Source organism: Xyrauchen texanus, chromosome 2 (assembly GCF_025860055.1).
Source record: "Xyrauchen texanus isolate HMW12.3.18 chromosome 2, RBS_HiC_50CHRs, whole genome shotgun sequence".
Taxonomy (NCBI): Eukaryota; Metazoa; Chordata; class Actinopteri; order Cypriniformes; family Catostomidae; genus Xyrauchen; species Xyrauchen texanus.
In genome coordinates this window covers 29,815,001-29,833,940 of record NC_068277.1, presented here as the reverse complement: position 1 = coordinate 29,833,940, position 18,940 = coordinate 29,815,001, and the positions used below count along the sequence as shown (strand labels likewise).

Sequence of the window (18,940 nt, the reverse complement as noted above, 5' to 3'; positions counted from 1 at the left end):
CTATCTTCCAACTTCCGAAAATAAGGAAATTCCATTCCTCAATAAATCGTATGATGGCGTGAAGCCACAATTCCACTACAATCACCAAAGTATGTACATGTAGCCTTCTGTTTAAATAGCATTTAAATAAAACATTTAAGAAATGTGAGTATTGGTATTTTCCTCTTAATATATTTTCTGTTCAGTGTATTTCAGGCTGTGTTTATTGAATTTACATTAATTTACTGTAAAAAATTGTCTGGTAATAATAATAATTTGAATGGAAGATACAGATCTGAGTTCATTAAAACCTCACATTGTAGATCGTGGAATATTTCAGGCCTTTTATATTTGAAATTATGTCAAATAATAGCATGCCCTGTGAATTCAATAAATAACAAACAGCACTGGTGATGGTGAGATTTCAGTTCAATGTACCTCATGCTTTCCCAGCGTGGACTGACGTGATTGTTGGTGTGGATGATACAGGAAGACTGGAGGATCAGCAATGTTGTCATATTGTACTTTAACACACTATCATATTTTATGCAGTAAATGTAATCTTTATCAACAGAAAAACTCCAAGACCCCTCTTCATCTTTACAAGCTGTGTTTTTCATTCTGTATTTCTGACAGGACGTGACAAGCAGCACACAAGCGGCAGTGCGCCCACTAGCGGCGGATGACTGTACAGACAGTCTTATCTCTATCTGCTGTCATGAATACTGAAAGCATTTGGCTGAAATTGATTAATCGACAATAGATAAGCTTAATCAGTCAAATTATTAATGACAAACACATGATCATGGATTATTCATTAACATCCCTAGGCCGAAAATTTATTGTTGGAACCATGCCGTTCTGTACCGATCCAAGCTTGTTGGCACAGTTACATTTTTTTTTTCCACTGTGGTGCTGTGAAATCAGGTTTAGAATGTATGTCACTAAAGCTGTTCCACCAGAATGGTTCTCTGTCCTGAGTAAGGTTAGCTAAGAAATCCGGATTGGAAATGGTTTGTAACTGTACCGTTCCGAATCATGCTCAAGTATTAATGCTACTAGAACCATTACTCACCATGCTCAGAACCCTTTGGCCATATGTTGGAAAAGCAATTCAATTGTATTGCATCTCTGAGTAGATTTCTGCACAATTTGGAAATCTGACTCCAGGAGATGTTCTATTGCATTTTTCCTAGTAGAAAGTTGGAAATTCTGACTTTCCTTGTTGAATGGAGTCCAGCATTGCTCACAAGTTGTGGGTTTGCTGTTGGCTCAAATATATTTTATAATTGCCCCATCCTTCAGTAACAGTCTCTGCAAAGCCTGCAGTAGGCTACATTAAGACCATTTGCACTGAAATGTGCACCTGATACTGTTCAGGTCAGACTTTGTTAAAAATAAACTTTCAGAAGGATATGCAGAGTGGCAGATGCAAAACACAGATACAGAACAAGGTTTGATGGACTATCACACGTTTTACTCTAATCATTAGTTCTTCTTGTGATTGTGACAGTAGGAATCTATCCTACTACCTCATTGTGACGAACACCAATATACTACCATTTCTGTTTTTGAAAGAAAATGATGCTTCTGTTAACTAAGGTTGTATTTCATTTTTGAGGAATTACATTAAAGACATGTATAATGTTTTGAATGGCTCTTTCCATTTAAATGCTGTATTCATAAAACTTTCTGTTCATCCAAGAATCCTCTACTTGGTACAATGCAAGTGTTTTTCATGTACTGTATATTGAAGCTGCTAGTTTAGGACCTGTGAGGAGTCTGTTTCTCAAATAGATGTACTTGTCTGCTTGTTGTTGTTGTGCCTCTGGGTCATCTACTTCTCACTCTGTTGTGGTTAGATCTAGTTTGCTTTTTTCTTTCAAAGCAGTAGTGCATTGAATAGCTTCATCTCTTCTCTCCGAAAAAAAAAACAAACAAACAAAAAAACTAGGATGATTAATTTTAGGAGAAATGTGTTTCAAAGACAATATTTAACTTTCAAGTGTAAAGTGACTTGTAAGAATTGGAAAAAGATGCTGTATTGTGATTTCCACACTCAAATAAGTAGCAGAACTATTTTCAACTGTTCTTATAATAAGAAATTGTTCTTGAATACCAAATTAGCACATTAAAATTATTTCTGCTGAACTTTGACTGCTGAAAATGGGGCTTTTCCATTATGGGTAAAAATGTAATTTTAAATGAAATACAAATACAAAACACTTATTTCAAACAGTAATTATAATTTGCAACATTACTTGTGTTTTTGGCAATATTTTTTTATCAGTTTAATGCATTCTTGGTGAACAAACATTTCTTTCAAAAAACTAAAATGTCTATTTTTGAAAAGTATGTCAGGTGTTGCTAAAACGAATGTAGATGAGCATGTCAAATCAAATCAAATCAAATCACTTTATTGTCACACTACCATGTACACAAGTGCAACAGTAGGTGAAATTCTTGTGTGCAGTTCCGAACAACATGGCAGTCATGACAGTGACGAGACATATACCAATTACAATAAACAACATACACAAAACAAATTACAAATCAAATGTACACATACTTACACAACACAATAATTATATACAATACACACAATATACAATACAATAAGGAGTATATGAAATATATATATATATATATATATGAAGTAGTATAATATGTTGACAGTCCAGTGTGAGATATAAGATGAATAAAGTGCAGTGCAAATTATTGATCGTGATAGATCAAGTGTTCAACAGTCTGACTGCTTGGGGAAAGAAGCTGTCATGTAGTCGGCTGGTGCGGGTCCTGATGCTGCGATACCGCCTGCCTGATGGTAGCAGTGAGAGCAACCCATGACTCGGGTGGTGGCATGTGATCAAATGCATTCATCTGATGACAGAAAGTTCAGTAAGAACGGAAAGAGATGTTTTTGCTGCTTAGCTTTAATAAGTGGTCTTTTGAAAAGGGGAGGAAGTTTTTAGCTCTTAAAGTTACAGTATGTTTTCATGGCACAATGAATTCTTAATTAAAAATATCAAGGACATTTTAATTCCTCATGATTAGATCCCTTTGTGAAAATGATCTGTTATCTGGTTCACTTCTGATAAGTCTTGTAATTTGAAGTAAAGTTTGAATAACTGCAGTGGCATTTTTGGTTGTGTGTGTGTGTGTGTGTATAAGTGCCCTCTGCAGAGGTGGTCTGTGTAGCAGGCAGAATTGATTTCCTGCTGTCCTTAAGGCTGCTTGGCTGATGAAATGGGGAAAGGGAAGGGATGGAGATAAAGAAAAGGAAAGCAGTATATGGAAGAGAAGAATGAAGTGTGGAACAAAGACAGAAAGCTAGATAGATAAAAACAAAATGAAATAAATTGCTGTGTGAAATGTGAAGGAGATAGATCTGTAACACTATGAAGTCAGACTATGACCTCTCAAAGACAAATCTCCATCCTGACCTTTGCTCGGTTATATTACGCTTTAGGTAAAGGCTTGAATGATTTTCAGCATGTTTTCATCTCACTCATCTATCTTTCAAGCCATCATTCTTATTGTTTCAGATTCATTTCACGCCTTCTTCCTCACTTTCACTCCCCTTTGCTCTTTCAACTGTTTCATGCATGAAGCATTTTCCCATGTTTCCATTGATCATGGTGTAAATAATGTTTTGATTATTGGGAATCTATGCATTTGAATGTGTCTGAGTTAGGGCTCTTTGATCGATTCCAAGAGTCGATTCCAGACATTTTTTTTCGATTCCGAAAAACAAAAAACACACACAAAAAAACAAAAAACGGGAGGATAGTTAAATTTAATAATAAACAGCTCACTACAATGTGTTCTTTGCACTATTTATAATAGCATGAACAACATTTACTATTAATATATCCATTCTAAAATGAAATCATGGCCTACATACCAAAGCACGATGCTTCAATCCCATGAGATAAATTTGATGGAATCATCTTGCTAAAATCACCATTTTACCTTCATTGAAACTGTCTGAAATTGCAAGTAATTCTGAGGCCCCTGACTATATATTGCTCTGGGAGCTTACCTATTAAAATAAAAAATAAAAATGTATTTGTCGTGAGTCCCCCTGGAACTTTGGGCCCTGTCTGTTACCACTCATGAGTTCTTGTTTAGAAAGAGGTTTAAATGATACAGTTGTCCACTACCGCTTGTACACTGAAAAAATTTCCAAACTATACACTTCAGTTTTATTTAACAATCCAGGTTGTTGTGGTTTATTTCATACAATATAAAAAATATATATATTTTATAATGTGTATTTGAAATTTTTGGTCTTTGAATTTGATTTCATAAAATCATTTTAATGTAAAATGGTGTAAAATGTAGGCTAGTTAATTATATATATGTGACGAGGAGGAGGGCTAATCAGCCGAGGAGAGGGATAAATGCAGCGGAATGCGGCAGTTTGAGAGAGAGAGCCACACGCAGCTGCGTTTATGTTTTGTGTCTTTTTGTTTTCGTTAAACATTATTTTGATGGTTCAGATGGTTCCTGCCTCCTCCTTTCCCAACCTTAACCTTGTTACAATATATATACAGTATATACTTTTAAAACACTGTAAAAATGTTGAGAACGAGTAGAGAAGCGTTACATTCTCGTTTTTATAAGTGCAGCGCATTGATCATTTAAACTTTAACATACCGATGTATTGATGTGAACTTTGATGCTAACTGAACTCTGCCATCTCCTTGTTGCAGACTTGTGTTGTAACATCAGAAAAGTTGATATTGTATGCCAATTTACTGTCACAAATTTGACATGTTAATTGAGCAACATGTTCTCACTCCCAAGGCATCAAAACATGACGCTTAGGGAATGAGAACTGGTTGTAATTGACTATAACTTCAATCCAAAATAAAATACTGGCAGACTATACTGGAAAGCAGATATGTTGAAGGGCTTGTGTGATTGCTTCAGACAGATGAACAAATAGAGTGGATCTACAGATGCTTACAGACTACAAATGACTCAAGATGGAGTCATTTGCGCAACTTTTGCAAATTGTTAGACTTCTGAAACGTGTAGTAGTTCGGTGGTCGAGGAAATAAACAGTCCGAAAATACCAACCGGTTTCCCCGAAAGGAATCGATCAGTTCTTTTTGGAATCGATTCCCAGCCCTAGTCTGAGTGTGTATGTGTCTGTGAGAGAGAGGAAAGAGGGAGAGTATCTCTTCTTGCCTTCCTCTCAGATCGCAGTCTTCGTCTTGAGGTAATCATACATTTTCTTGCTGAATGAAGCATATCTATTGCCCCTGAGAAAAAAAGAGCTCAAGTACACAGTAACACTCGGTGTGTATTTGTGAATCAGGAGTTTGGGTCAGTCATCAGCATTTATAAAACGCATTGCAAAACACACACTTTGGCTTCAGAAAAGCTGTGTAGCAAACTTGAGATTTGCTACACACCCATACTCGCCCATTTTGCAATTGTTCAAGCAGATATACAACATGATTCCATGGTTTGTGGAGCTTTTTCACAGTTTCAGAGTTATTTAAAAACACAAAAGGCCCTTTCCTATTGAAAAGATAAAAGGCTGTTTTTTCATTTGCACCTAAAGAACTATAGTTCCTCGGACCGCTTTAGGGGGATTTTTAGCTCCTATTCTAGAGTAGGTACTTCGGCGGTGTATAGGGACTGTGGGAGGTGCTGCAGACTATGACACACAAAGCATTGAGATAGGAGATGAGTCCACAGCCAACATTAGTAAACAAATAGCTGCTAGACTGCTTTTTAGAGTATTTTACAATTCCCTTAACAAAAATAAAATAAAACCAACAAATATACAAAAAAAGTAATTTCTGTATTACAACATAAATTTTTTCCTGGGATGACAGTAAATAATCAGATGTTTATCGAGAGTGGGTAATTGAACTCTGTTATACACTAAATCATCATGAAATCTAGTTTCTATGAGAGAAGTACTGCGTGCTTGTTACTGTCTGGTAACTTGCATCAAGAGTTTTTTATTTTTTCGTATGTGGGTAATTTATGTTGAGTCATCAAAGCATTTATTGTAAACGATTGTGTTGATAAATATGTTTATAGTGTCAACATGTTGTCTGCTGAGTTTAGCGTGTTTTGTGATAATCTGACTGCTCGTCTCATCTCTCACTGCGGCTGCAGCAGCACAGAACTCCTGCACAGCTCTTGCACCGTTTAACTGTAACCTGAAGACACAGACTGCATCCAAAAAGAGGAAAATACATCCTTCAGGGGGCTGTATAAGGAGGCAGGACAAAATAAGGTGCTTTATAAACTGTGCAGAGACCAATTTCCTTTAGAGTTCCATTCATTCAAAAACTCTGTCATCTAACCATTACCCTTACAAAAAAATCTAAACTAGCTGCAAACTTGCAGCAAATTTGCCACTTTTTATTTTTACATGCAAATCAGCTTTTGATTTGCCGCAAATGTTTGCCAGAAGTTTGCAGTTCTTCGCCGGTAGTGGTGAACCTTCGACAAACCTTTGGCAACAATGGACAATTTGCCACAAGTTTGCTCATTTGCATGTGAAAGTTATCACTGGCGAATATGCGGCAAGTATGCAGGCAAATTTTTCATGAACTCTCGATTTTCGTAAGGGTAACTGATTAGTCAGCTGCCTACATTTTTGGATGCAGCCAAAGCTATGGTAAAACAGCCCTAACAAAAGTGTAACTCAGATCCTGGCGTCCTCTGTCGGTGTTGTTGCTATTGAATCAGATGTGCATATACATTATTATATTATTTATTTAAGACAAAGTTTACACAAAAATGTACGTATTAGTACAAGCATAGCATTATAACATTAGAGTCATAAAGATTATATCACTTAAGGGAGATTTGCAAAAAAATCATCATAGTGCTTTACACAAACTTTTAAAAATACTTTTTGTTATTTAACATCCTTAAAGATTGCAAATAATTTTCAAGTTCTATAATGAAAATCCAGACAGTTGGGGATAAGTGTGCACATTTTTGCTTATATGAAATTTATCTAACAAAATAAAAAGATCAACCATAAAATCAAGACCTTTATCTTTATTTTCATAAAATGAAATGATGTCTTTCAATGTAAAATAATAATTAACATTCACTTTGCTATACAGATCATTTGCCAGTTCAGTCCAAAAACCATGGTTTACATCTGCTCCTCGCATGGCATCACGTGACCTCTATGGTTGAGTTCTTTTATCGAAAGGGCTTAAACAGGTTTCTTTATCCCTCCCTTTCGTTATTTGTTAAAGACTCCACTTGTAAGGACATTAACAATATTGTTTATTCCTTTATTTGGAATAACAAATCTCAGAAACTTAAGAAAAGGGTTCTTACCAATAGCAAAGCTGAGGGAGGTCTTGAGGTGCTTCACTATGGGGACCTAAATTGGCTAATAAATTGAGACATCTGCTTGCTCCCAACTCCAGTTGGAATGACATTCCTCATAGTATTTTTACTCAAGTGGGTGGTTTAAGATTTTTGTTGACTATATTATCTCAAAGTTACCACTGAAATTGTCTACATTTCACCTACAAGCATTCCTTGCTTGGATAATATGTTACATCCATAATAATGTTTCTCCTTATACCTCTCTTCTTTGGAACAATTGTAATACCACTACTGCAAACAAATCTTTATATTTACTTAATTGCATTAATAGAGATATAATTAATCTGCTGGATATGTTTGATAAAAATGGGAAATTGTTAACATATGAACAATTTATGATTACTCCCAGTTTCCCTGCACATTTGAAGGAGTAAAGCTATTCCATCTCTATTCAACTTATAAAAGTAATTTATGCTATAATCCCTCAACAGTTATTACTCTCAAATCGATGTTCGATGGTACTGACTTTCTCATGTGAGTGGATTGACGTGATGAACATACACTTGACGGTCTGTGGAAGCTGGGTGCCATATTTGTTTCTGTTTGTGTTGGTTCCGCCTAGCGGCCGGAGTTTGTTTAGTAGAATAACACTTCTCCTTCAAGAAACTTTTGCATTGATGGATAACCGCTGTTGCTCTGGGGTTCCCGGCCAGATTGAGACTGGATGCTGGGGATATCCGCAAAATATCTACATGCCCGCACAAAGGATGTCTTTTATAAAGTTGACGGACTGAGTAAGCCAGAAGCATTGGACATGAGCAATCCAATGGCAAAGTTGTTGCAGGGTTTCTCGTATGCGTACATGGACCTTTTGAGTCTAGAGGGATTGATGCCGGTTGGCACTTTTGTGCGTGGGGTTAATGCAGGAGGACAAAGCAGGGAAGGTTTTGGGAAAACAGAATTGTTTTCTACCATTCCCTAGCAAATACAGATGTAATCAATTTATAATCAACTGTAAGAAGTGATACAGGTCAACAGTTTTCAATCTTTTTCTAGTTTAGTAATTAACGAAATAACACCTTGCTTCATATTGGTAGTAATTTCCCCACAATTAGTACATTCATTATACATGAGATGCAAGGGTTTTCCAATCTCATCCCAAAAGTGTAAATAAAATTCTGCTGTCAACCCATTTATACATGGTGATTTTCCATTTTTCATTCCAAGAAGGGCTTCTTTGATTTCCAAACTATAAATATCACATACACCACATACACTGGTGGCCAAAAGTTTGGAATAATATACAGATTTTGCTCTTATGGAAAGAAAATTTTACTTTTATTCACCAAAGTGGTATTCAACTGATCACAATGTTTAGTCAGGACATTAATTACATGAAAAATTACTATTACAATTTGAAAATTATTTTCAGAACTTCTTAAACTACTTCAAAGATTTCTCATTAAAAAAATCCTCTATGTGCATCAATGACAGCTTTTCAGATCCTTGGCATTCTAGCTCTCAGTTTGTCCAGATACCCAGGTGACATTTCACCCCTGTATCATTTGCCATAGAAGGGGCTGTGTTGTCGGGTACTTCTCACGCACCTTACAGTCTAGCTGATCCCACAAAAGCTGAATAGAGTTAAGATCCATAACACTCTTTTCCAATTATCTGTTGTCCAATGTCTGTTTCTTTGCCCACTCTAACCTTTTCTTTTTGTTTTTCTGTTTCAAAAGTGGCTTTTTCTTTGCAATTATTCCCATCAGTCCTGCACCCCTGAGTCTTCTCTTTACCGTTGTACATAAAACTGGTGTTGAGTAGGAAGAATTCAATGAAGCTGTCAGCTGAGAACATGTGAGGCATGTTCTCAAACTAGAGACTCTGATGTACGTATCCTCTTGTTTAGTTGTACATCTGGCCATCCAAATCTATTTCTGTCCTTGTTAGAGCCAGTTGACCTTTGTCTTTGAAGAATGTAGTGTACACCTTAAGTATGAAATCTTCAGTTTTTTGGGCAATTTCAAGCATTGTATAGCCTTCATTCCTCAAAACAACGATTGACTGATGAGTTTCTAGAGAAAGCTGTTTCTTTTTTGCCATTTTTGACCTAATATTGATCTTAAGACATGCCAGACTATTGCATTCTTTGGCAACTCAAAAACAAATACAAAGACAATGCTAAGCTTACTTTAATGAACCAAATAGCTTTCAACTGGTTTTGATATAATGGCAAATGATTGTGCAGTTTTTTACATCAGTGATGTCCTGACTATACTTTGTGATCAATTGAATGCAACTTTGGTGAATTAAAGTACCAATTTCCTTCCGAAACAGCAAAATCTGTACATTATTCCAAACTTTTGGCCATTAGTGTTAGTCTTGAAAATCATAATCAGTATGATTTACATATCAGTAAATCATAATCAGAATGTTTTCTTGAATCGTTTGAACAAAAGCCTCACAGTTATGTACATTCATTATATAATTAATTTGATAAAATTCAGTAATTTTTATTAACATGTTAAAAAGAAGAAACAAAATAAGATTTTTTTCTTGGTTCCATACAATTCCATACATTCATGTTTAAGGCAGTAATAGCATTCATTTTCTCAAGGGCAAAAAAAATAACCTGTATTTTTCTCTGTTTCTTCAAGCCACTGCACTTAAACGAATAAAAGCACCTGTAACATAGTTCATTGTTGGGTGGAAAGGAGGAAGCTGGGACCTGGTGTACACTCAAACGGACTTTAATGCTCAACTTAAACACAATAAATATTCACACACTGCTTTCCAACAGTCATGTTTACACAAATGTTTACACACATATGCACACAGCTCCGTGCATCTCTCTCTCTCCCTGTGTGCCGCTGTCTCCTCTCCTTAAATACTCCCTCCGCTCCACACGGGTACTCATGGCTGGTGTAGCGCACAGGTGGAACTCGTTCACCACTTATCTTCCCGGCCGTCTTCTGCCCAGACCCCTATGACCACGCCCTGCTTGCCACAGCACCTTTAGCTAAGTCTAAATACATCTGGTCCAATTCAAGCTGAATAATATTTAAATCCACTTCCTCCTCTTGAGAATAATCCCGTTTCTGACTTAGTACATGTATTCTGTTCAATATCTCTATCTCCTTTTGATGATTCAGTATTTTCAATTATTTGCTATGATTAACAGCAATATGCTTTATACATTATATTTAAAAATTCACATTTATTTCTTATCCCTTCATTTAAATCTCCAAAAATATCTTTGGCTAAATCTTTAACACAAGTATTGAAGTAATCATCTTTCAAAAATGAGTTATTGAATTTCCAGTATCCTCTTAGGCTATAGGTTCCTTTTGTACCCTGAAGTGTCAAATAAATAAGTTTATGATCAGGCGTGTGCAAATAATATCACAAGAAAAATGGTCGATAGATGACAACACTATGAGGGTTACTTCTCGGAGTCAGAACGAGGAAAAGAGGAAAAATCTCCTCTGTGTTCCATTGCTCGTAAGAGTTCTCATCTAGAACGTTACTAAAGGAAAAGTACTGGGACTGTAGTTGGGAAAGGGCCAAGGCACATATTCTCTGACATACTAACTCAAATACACACACCAACAGAGCTTAGAAGCTGTATAAGTGAGGACCTCTCACAAATGAAATGGCTTTTGCAGTAAGGTAATGATATTTTACATAAACTCAAGCCTTAAAGTACATCTAAACTAATACCTTACAAAAAACTGTTGAAATTATTAGATTTAAAGCAAAGCAAGAATAGGCAGAATATTTATGAGCATTTCAAATAGTGAGGACCACTTTAAATGTCCTCACATATCATGTTTTGACATGTTTCACTGTATTTCTTGGATATTTTCAAAAGTTTGGCTATCACAAGTATAGTCAAATCTGTGCACTCAAGCACACATTAACTCACACTGCTTTCAGAAGAGACACCATGTAGCCTTAGACAGAAATCTGAACCATTTCAAATTCCAGTGCTCTATTGCATACTGTATGGCTGCTGAATGTAATCACAGTGATTAATTTATGACGGTTATTCCATATAATAGCTGCACGCTTCTTTTCCATTCATTATGATCATATCTGATCTGTGGGCGTGTTAGCCAAATTCAGACAGATTTATTCAACTGTGCCTCTTATCAGAATCAGAATCAGAAAAAGCTTTATTGCCAAGTATGTTTTTTACGCATACAAGGAATTTGTTTTGGTGTTGTAGGCGCATGTCACACATTCTCGAAATATAAAAAACAAGTATTAAAATATAAGCAATATAAATATAAATATGTCCACACAGTATATATTAAAAGTAAGAATAAAAATAAAAGAGCAGCAGAGTAAGTACAGTGGCATGTAGAGCCAGAGGTGGAGTGTGGAGAGTGTCAGGGTGGGTATTGGGCCTTGTTGATAAGGCAAGTGGCGGATGGGAAGAAACTGTTCTTGTGGTGTGAGGTTTTTGTCCTGATGGACCTCAGCCTTCTGCCAGAGGGGAGTGTCTCAAAGAGATTGTGGCCAGGGTGGGAGAGATCAGCCACAATCTTTCCAGCACGCTTCAGGGTCCTGGAGGCGTACAGGTCCTGGAGCGGCGGCAGATTGCAGTCAATCACCTTCTCTGCCCTTGTCCTTGGCAGTAGTAGCAGCGTACCAGATAGTGATGGAGGATGTGAGGATGGACTCAACGATGGCTGTGTAGAAGTGCACCATCATTGTCTTTGGCAGGTTGAATTTCTTCAGCTGCCGCAGGAAGTACATTCTCTGTTGTGTTTTCTTGATGAGGGAGCTGATGTTCAGCTCTCACTTGAGGTCCTGGGAGATGATAGTTCCCAGGAAGCGGAAAGACTCCACAGTGTCGATTGTGGAGTCACAGAGGGTGATGGGGGCAGGTGCAGGTGAGGCTGAGTTCTTCCTGAAGTCCACAACCATCTCCACTGTCTTTAGAGCGTTGAGCTCAAGGTTGTTTTGATTGCACCTGTAGGCGGACTCGTCACCATCAGAGATGAGTCCGATGAGGGAGGTGTTGTCCGTGAACTTCAGAAGCTTGACGGACTGGTGACAGGAGGTGCAGCTGTTAGTGTACAGGGAGAAGAGCAGAGGAGAAAGCAATTGGAACAGGGCTATTACTACAAATGTATAGTTTTTATAGTCATTTTTAGGTAATGACAGCTACAACCAAGAGAAATGAAACCTGTTTTGAAGGGAAAAAGTATTTTGCTCCAAAGTTTGCCTCTCTCACTCTCTTTCACTCTTTCTATCAGACCCTGTTTCTGTCTTTCCCTCTTTTATATTACTCTTTCCAATCCTATCTCTCTGTCTTGCTCACTCCCTGTGAGCATCTGAGGAAATCTTTCATCTGTCGGGTCAATTATATTATTAGATGTCTAATATGGCCAATAATGCCATTTTCACTCAAGCACCACTGTGCCTGATGGTGAAGACTACTGTATTCTGTACACACACAAATGTAATAAACACACTTAATCCATGTATGACATATTTCTGTAGGTTTGTCTAAGGAGAGTGACGTGATGATTGTTGCTCCACCGCGGAACTCCACGGTAGTCTTGGGTCGCCCGGCTGTGTTGGAGTGCATGGCTCAGGGTGAGCCAAAACCCTTTGTTTCCTGGAGCAGGCAGGGTGAGTAACAAACATATATTACACACTCTCACACTCGCACTAAACTGATCACACACACAGGAGGCCTAAGGTTCTGCTGCTGAAATAGGTCTTTGCTTACTGAAATTGAACAACTGCCCCCAGTGGCTGAAGCTAGAAGTGTTGTCTAGGTGTAACGTCCACATTGAGGCGCTAAAAGCGAGTTGCATTTTTAGCTGTAAATTATGTAACAAAGTCAACAGGAATGCATTTTTATCAACCATACACCCTAACACAAAACCCAACCTTAAACCTAACTGTCAGTGGAGAATTTGTATTTATTTTTTTAGAGCGAAAATGCAACCTTAGTATTACGCTCACCATTGTTTATGTGAACACAATTACTTCCTGATTTCCATGGGATCAAAACCCATGTCACAGAAAATTGTTCAGTAGTGCCACAAGGAAAAGTGTACTTGCTACTTGGAGTCTGATCTATCTTGTGGGCCAGCACAGCCATGTTGTCACCATTAGAAAAAGCTGGTCAACCAGCATTGTCTTTTTGATGAAGCTGGTTGACAAAAGGAATATTGATGGTTAAGGTAGGTAGGAAGCCTGGTAGGAACACCAGCATACCAGCACCCAAATCACAACTTATACTGGTTACCAGCAATGCAGTTCAAAACTCTTAACTTTTTTAAACTTCATAAAAAAATCCATGAACTTTCATGCCCTTGAATAAGGCACTCAAAGCCAGTTTTATCTGGAAGCACTCTATGCTTTGGATAAAAGTATCATAACTATCTGAACAATTTTAAACATAAACAAACCATACATATTCAGCTTTTTCAGGGATTTTATATATTTGCTTTATAGACACGTGGCTCTGTTGAAGCAGACACCCCAACTACCCACCCACCCTTCACCCTCACTCTTACTCCCTTCATCCAGATTCATTGTGGACCTTATTCTGTCCTCTTTCCATCATATTGACCCCCAGGCTGTAAAATGGAGAGCATTATTCTCCTTTGGCAACATAAAAAATGTACAAGATTTTGTAAATTGTGTGAGGTGTCTTTTCTCTTTGTTTGTGGTCTAACATCTTTGCTGCATTTGGTCAGTTTCTAGGAATCATTAATGCATGCTGTAGCATCCACTCCAGCTTTGTACTGGCCTCGGCTGGTTAATGATGTACATTGCACACCTTTAGACTTCCATGCAATGTTTGTAACAAGCATTTTGGTTGTGTACATGTATGTGATTGAATGTGTTGTCCTTGTCTCAACTCTTGCCCAATCTTAATTAATTTCCTGTTTTTGTTTTATTTACTATACATATTTTGTTTCTTCATTATTTTGCATTATTTCCACACACCCACTCCTCTGGGATGTATAGATGGGAAGCCTATAGCTACTGATGTGGTTGTCCTGGCAACCAACCTAGTGATTCCTGACACCCGCCGTCACCATGCTGGAGTGTACGTGTGTCGTGCCAACAAACCCAAGACCAGAGATTTTGTCTCAGCTCCCGCTGAGCTTCGAGTACTGGGTAATTGTACATGTGTGTGTTTGCTTTGTTTAAAACTAATCCTTGCATATTTGTTTTAATATGTTGTGGGTTGCACTTTTTAATAAAAGTGTCTGTTGCTATTGTGTCTCAGTCCCATAGATAACATTTTGACTCCTTTTTTGCTTTTTGAATACAGTTATGATGGTAATAAAATGTTATTTTGTAGATTATCTTTCAGTACTATTTAAGTTCCATGATATACATGGATATGGTAATCAATAAGAACCAGGTTATATTTCAAAATACCATGTTTTTTTAATCTGATACAATCATCCTACTGTGCTTTTATTTGGTAAATCTTTGAAGTCCAGAACAAATGGAAATGTAGTATAAAAATCATACTTGCAGTATATGCCATTTCTAAGGTTTTGTCAGGGGTTGTTGGAACAACAACTTTAATTATGTGCTGAGGTGCAATCAAAATAGAACATGCACACTATTAGTGTATTATACAAAAGCAGATTGTACACACTAACTACAGTGCACATGTATATATATATATATATATATATATATATATATATATATGTGCATGTATAGACATACAGTATATATATATAGTTTATGCTTCAAAATGTATTGTGTTAAGTAAAATAGTTTTATGGTTTTCTTACATGTCTGAGTTTACAGTATTGTGTAATTTAAATGATTAATGCAAGCATAGTTTCATGCAATAATTCTTAATTTGATCAAACATACAGTAATTGCAAATAAAATATAATTTTTTTTATGCATATTTTTTTAAAACCTCTCTCTCTTTTTTTCTTCACAGCTCCACCAGTTATCCTCCAGCCCCCAGAGACAGTGTCTCTGTCCCGGGGTAATACAGCTCGGTTTGTGTGTAATAGTTCTGGTGACCCTCTCCCTGCACTCCGCTGGTTGAAGAACGGAGAACCAGTCCAGTCTAATGCCCGGGTTAAGACTCAGACCCCTGGAGTTCTGCTCATCAACCAGCTACGTCTGGACGATGCTGGATACTACCAGTGTATTGCTGCAAATAGTCTGGGCACCGCCTGTGCCACTGCCAAACTCTCAGTGATTGTGAGGGAGGGGTTGCCCAGCCCTCCCCGGCATGTGTCTGCCACACCCCAATCTAGCACTTCTGCATTGCTCACCTGGGACCCACCGGAACACAACAGTGACCAGATCATAGGCTTCTCAGTCCACTACCAACGCACGACGGGTGAGAGACTGCAAAAAATGTATTTTCTTAATTAGTATTTTTGTCTTGTTTTCCAGTAAAATATCTAAACATACTTAAAACACGAAGCAAACAAATTACTTTTTTTAGGAAAATTGTGTAAGATAATAGGAATTGTTTTCAGAGAATATACCTTTTTAAGCTTTATATTTATTTTTATTACACATTTGGCGAATGGTTAGTACTTCTTTTAAGCATAAACTTCACATATATTTTTTTAATAACAATAAATACATTTTTGTCAAAAACAAGAAATACTGTAACTATTTGCCTCTGCAGTAAGAAAAAATGTATTCAAGTTGGCTTCTCTGAAGAAAAGTTTAATGTTAAATGTAGTTTTGCTTCTCAAGTAAATTTATTTAAGTTTCTATATTTTTCTTAGAAAAGACAGAAATACTGATTAAGAAAATTATTTTCTTTGGAGTGTTTGTGTATGTATTTTTGTGTTTGTGTATGTTTGTTGTTGTGATTAAGTTTGGGATTTGTAGTTGGGATAATTCCCAAATTTTTCTAAACTTTCTGTGAGCTCTTTCCCCTTTTGTTCTTTGATGATACTCGAGTCTCTTTGACCTCCAGTGCTTCTTATTATGCTGAGTTGAGTCAGCTTATGTGGATCAGTCCATAGAGAAAAATCCTGTCAACTTTGTTTACAGAAGCCAATCCACAGCTTAGATCCTTGCTGTGAAGTACCATGAGCCTTAAGCTCTGGCTGTTACTAATAGGACCACTCTTCTAAGCTCTTCAACAGGATGCTCATACCCAAATAATTTTTAGGCAAAATATATTTGAAATATTTTAATATATTTCATTATTTTAAAAATATATTTAAATATTTTAAATATCAAGCTGCAAGTTAGTTTTAAAAATACATTTTCCTTTGTGTGTGTGTGTTTGTGTTTGTCTGTGTGGTTATTGCATAACTGTGTTGGCATGTTTGTTTACAGGCTCAGACAACATGGAGTATCAATTTGCAGTGAATAACAATACTACAGAGCTGCATGTAAAGGAGCTGCTCCCTCACACAGCCTACACCTTCTATGTAGTGGCTTACTCGCCCATGGGGGCCAGCCGCCCATCACAGCCCATTACCGTGGAGATGCTGGAGGATGGTGAGCACTCACTAATGGGGAGAGTCAAGTTTTCTATGTGATCAGGAATTTGTAGTGATCATTTGACAAATGTTTAGGTGCACCTAGTAATGTTTTCCACTTTAAAAGGTTTAACATAAAGAAGTGCATATGACTTCAGCAACAAATACAGTATATTTAAAATGATGTGTACTCACACAATATTTTCTGTATAGTACACTATGAAACTATTTGTACTGTTTCTGCTGTATACATTGTGTATAATGTGCACAAAATGAAAATTTCTGTAGGAATACTGTAGAATAACTGGATGAACAACTATATTTGCCAAAACGTGCAGTAAACAAGAGAGCATGTGCACATAATTCTGTATCACAGTGCAGTGCGCTCAACTTGACAATTCATGTCAAGTGTGAGTATTGAACCAGAAGTAATATCAGAAGATTTTTAGCATCTTCTCTTGACTTATTATTGAAAATTAGTTGTTTTTACGAGATGGTAACTTGCCACCACTTATGGAATTAAACATGCAATTATGAGGTCATGTGACAACATGCATACAACAATCTAGTATACTACTATTTAAATGTTTTTAAAAATAGTAGGCCAAAGTGTATACTGTGCAGTATGCAGTAAGCAGTAAGCAGCATGCTAGCAGAAGACAACATTCTTATCAGTGGTTTAGAAAAAGTTAGGCACAGGCTATTTGCACTAAGTGTAAATAACAACCAAAAGCATCTTCCCCTAAAACTAACAATAAAACCATTGTTTTATTACAATAGTCATTTTATCACCATGGTATTTTGTATCATAGTAACCACAAAATAAAAATTATTTACTATATTACACTGTGACCAAATCAACCTTTATATACATTTTTATTTATTATTCTAAGTAGTATTCAAGGGAGCGGGACAGGAAACAGGATGGGAAAAAGTGGGCCAAAAAGTGAAATCAAACCTGGGTCATCCACATGAAAAAGCACATCCGCACCCCACTCCACTGCAGCGACACTTATTTTATTCTGTGAAATGCCAGTCACACCATCATGGTGGCAGCTATGTTGAGATCACATGACAAGCCTTGCCTTGCAATTTGAGTTAATATACAAAAACTTCAAATGAACTCATTGCGAACTCCAACATTTTCCAGAGAACATCAAGATGGAATGACATTGTGTACTTTTAAGCTAAGCAATCTTCAGTGGTGCCCTCTGGTGGCTAATAAATTTGTGCAAGAATAATGAACACTTTGCCTTGACAGGTTTTGCTGTTTTATAAGTCTTCATATTACTTTGTGCCCCACAGTGCCTAGTGCTTCTCCGCAGCTGTCCCTGCTGAGCACATCTCCCACTGACATCAGAGTGATGTGGCTTCCCCTTTCCTCCCAGCTCAGTCGCGGAGACATCACACGCTACCGCATAGACTACAGAGCACTGGAGCATGGTGAGACAGCACTACCTACTGACCCTCATAGTGTTAAAGTTAGTTTACCCATTTACTCACCCTCATGTCGTTCCAAACCTGTATGATTTTCTTTGTTCCTTGGAATACAAAATAAGATACCATGCAGTAGTGATGTTTTGTTCATGAACGAATCATTCTTTTTGAACTAATATTTTATGTGAACGAAGCGTTCTCGTTCACCTCCATACACTGACTCACATTTCTCATTCACTGACGTCTCTCCCTTTCGGAGCCAATCAGTTCTACTACTTTTCATACCTGTAAAGACTGACTATAGAATGAGCCAACAGCATTCTAGAGCAGGGTGTAAGACTGTCAGTAGGGAGGGGAGACAAAGGGACCCAAACGCAGAGGGAAACATTCAGTGAGTTTATTAACAACATCATTTGTAAACGAGGACAGGCGCAGGGTTGGGGAATACTGGAATACATGTAATGGGATTATGTATTTAAAATACAAAATACAAAATATAAGTAAATGGACCCAAAAGCGATGTAGCAAAACAGAGTCTTTTAATGAAGCTCAGGGAATAATGTCAAACACAAAGTCTTCTCCTTGAGAGGAATACAAACAAACAGCCCGCAGAGAGGGCGATAAAAAACTGAACAAAACAAGTGCTTCCTTAGATCCCGAGCAAGTCCATGGGCAACAGACAGGGTAAGCGGAGAGAAACACTTAGTGAGAATCCGACAAAGAATGCAGAGAGAGCAAGG

The 18,940-nt window shown here is 37.2% G+C and overlaps 1 protein-coding gene across 2 annotated transcripts in view; it reads left to right on the top strand.

Annotated features, from left to right (window-relative positions):
- Positions 1-18,940, top strand: part of igdcc4 (immunoglobulin superfamily, DCC subclass, member 4) — a 112,251-nt gene that overhangs the window by 50,029 nt on the left and 43,282 nt on the right. For both annotated transcript variants that reach the window (XM_052150505.1, XM_052150498.1), the window contains 5 exons: positions 12,814-12,945; positions 14,299-14,451; positions 15,245-15,655; positions 16,618-16,782; positions 18,069-18,206. In XM_052150505.1, coding sequence (XP_052006465.1) covers positions 12,814-12,945; positions 14,299-14,451; positions 15,245-15,655; positions 16,618-16,782; positions 18,069-18,206 — 999 coding nt within the window. The remainder of the gene's footprint in view (positions 1-12,813; positions 12,946-14,298; positions 14,452-15,244; positions 15,656-16,617; positions 16,783-18,068; positions 18,207-18,940) is intronic.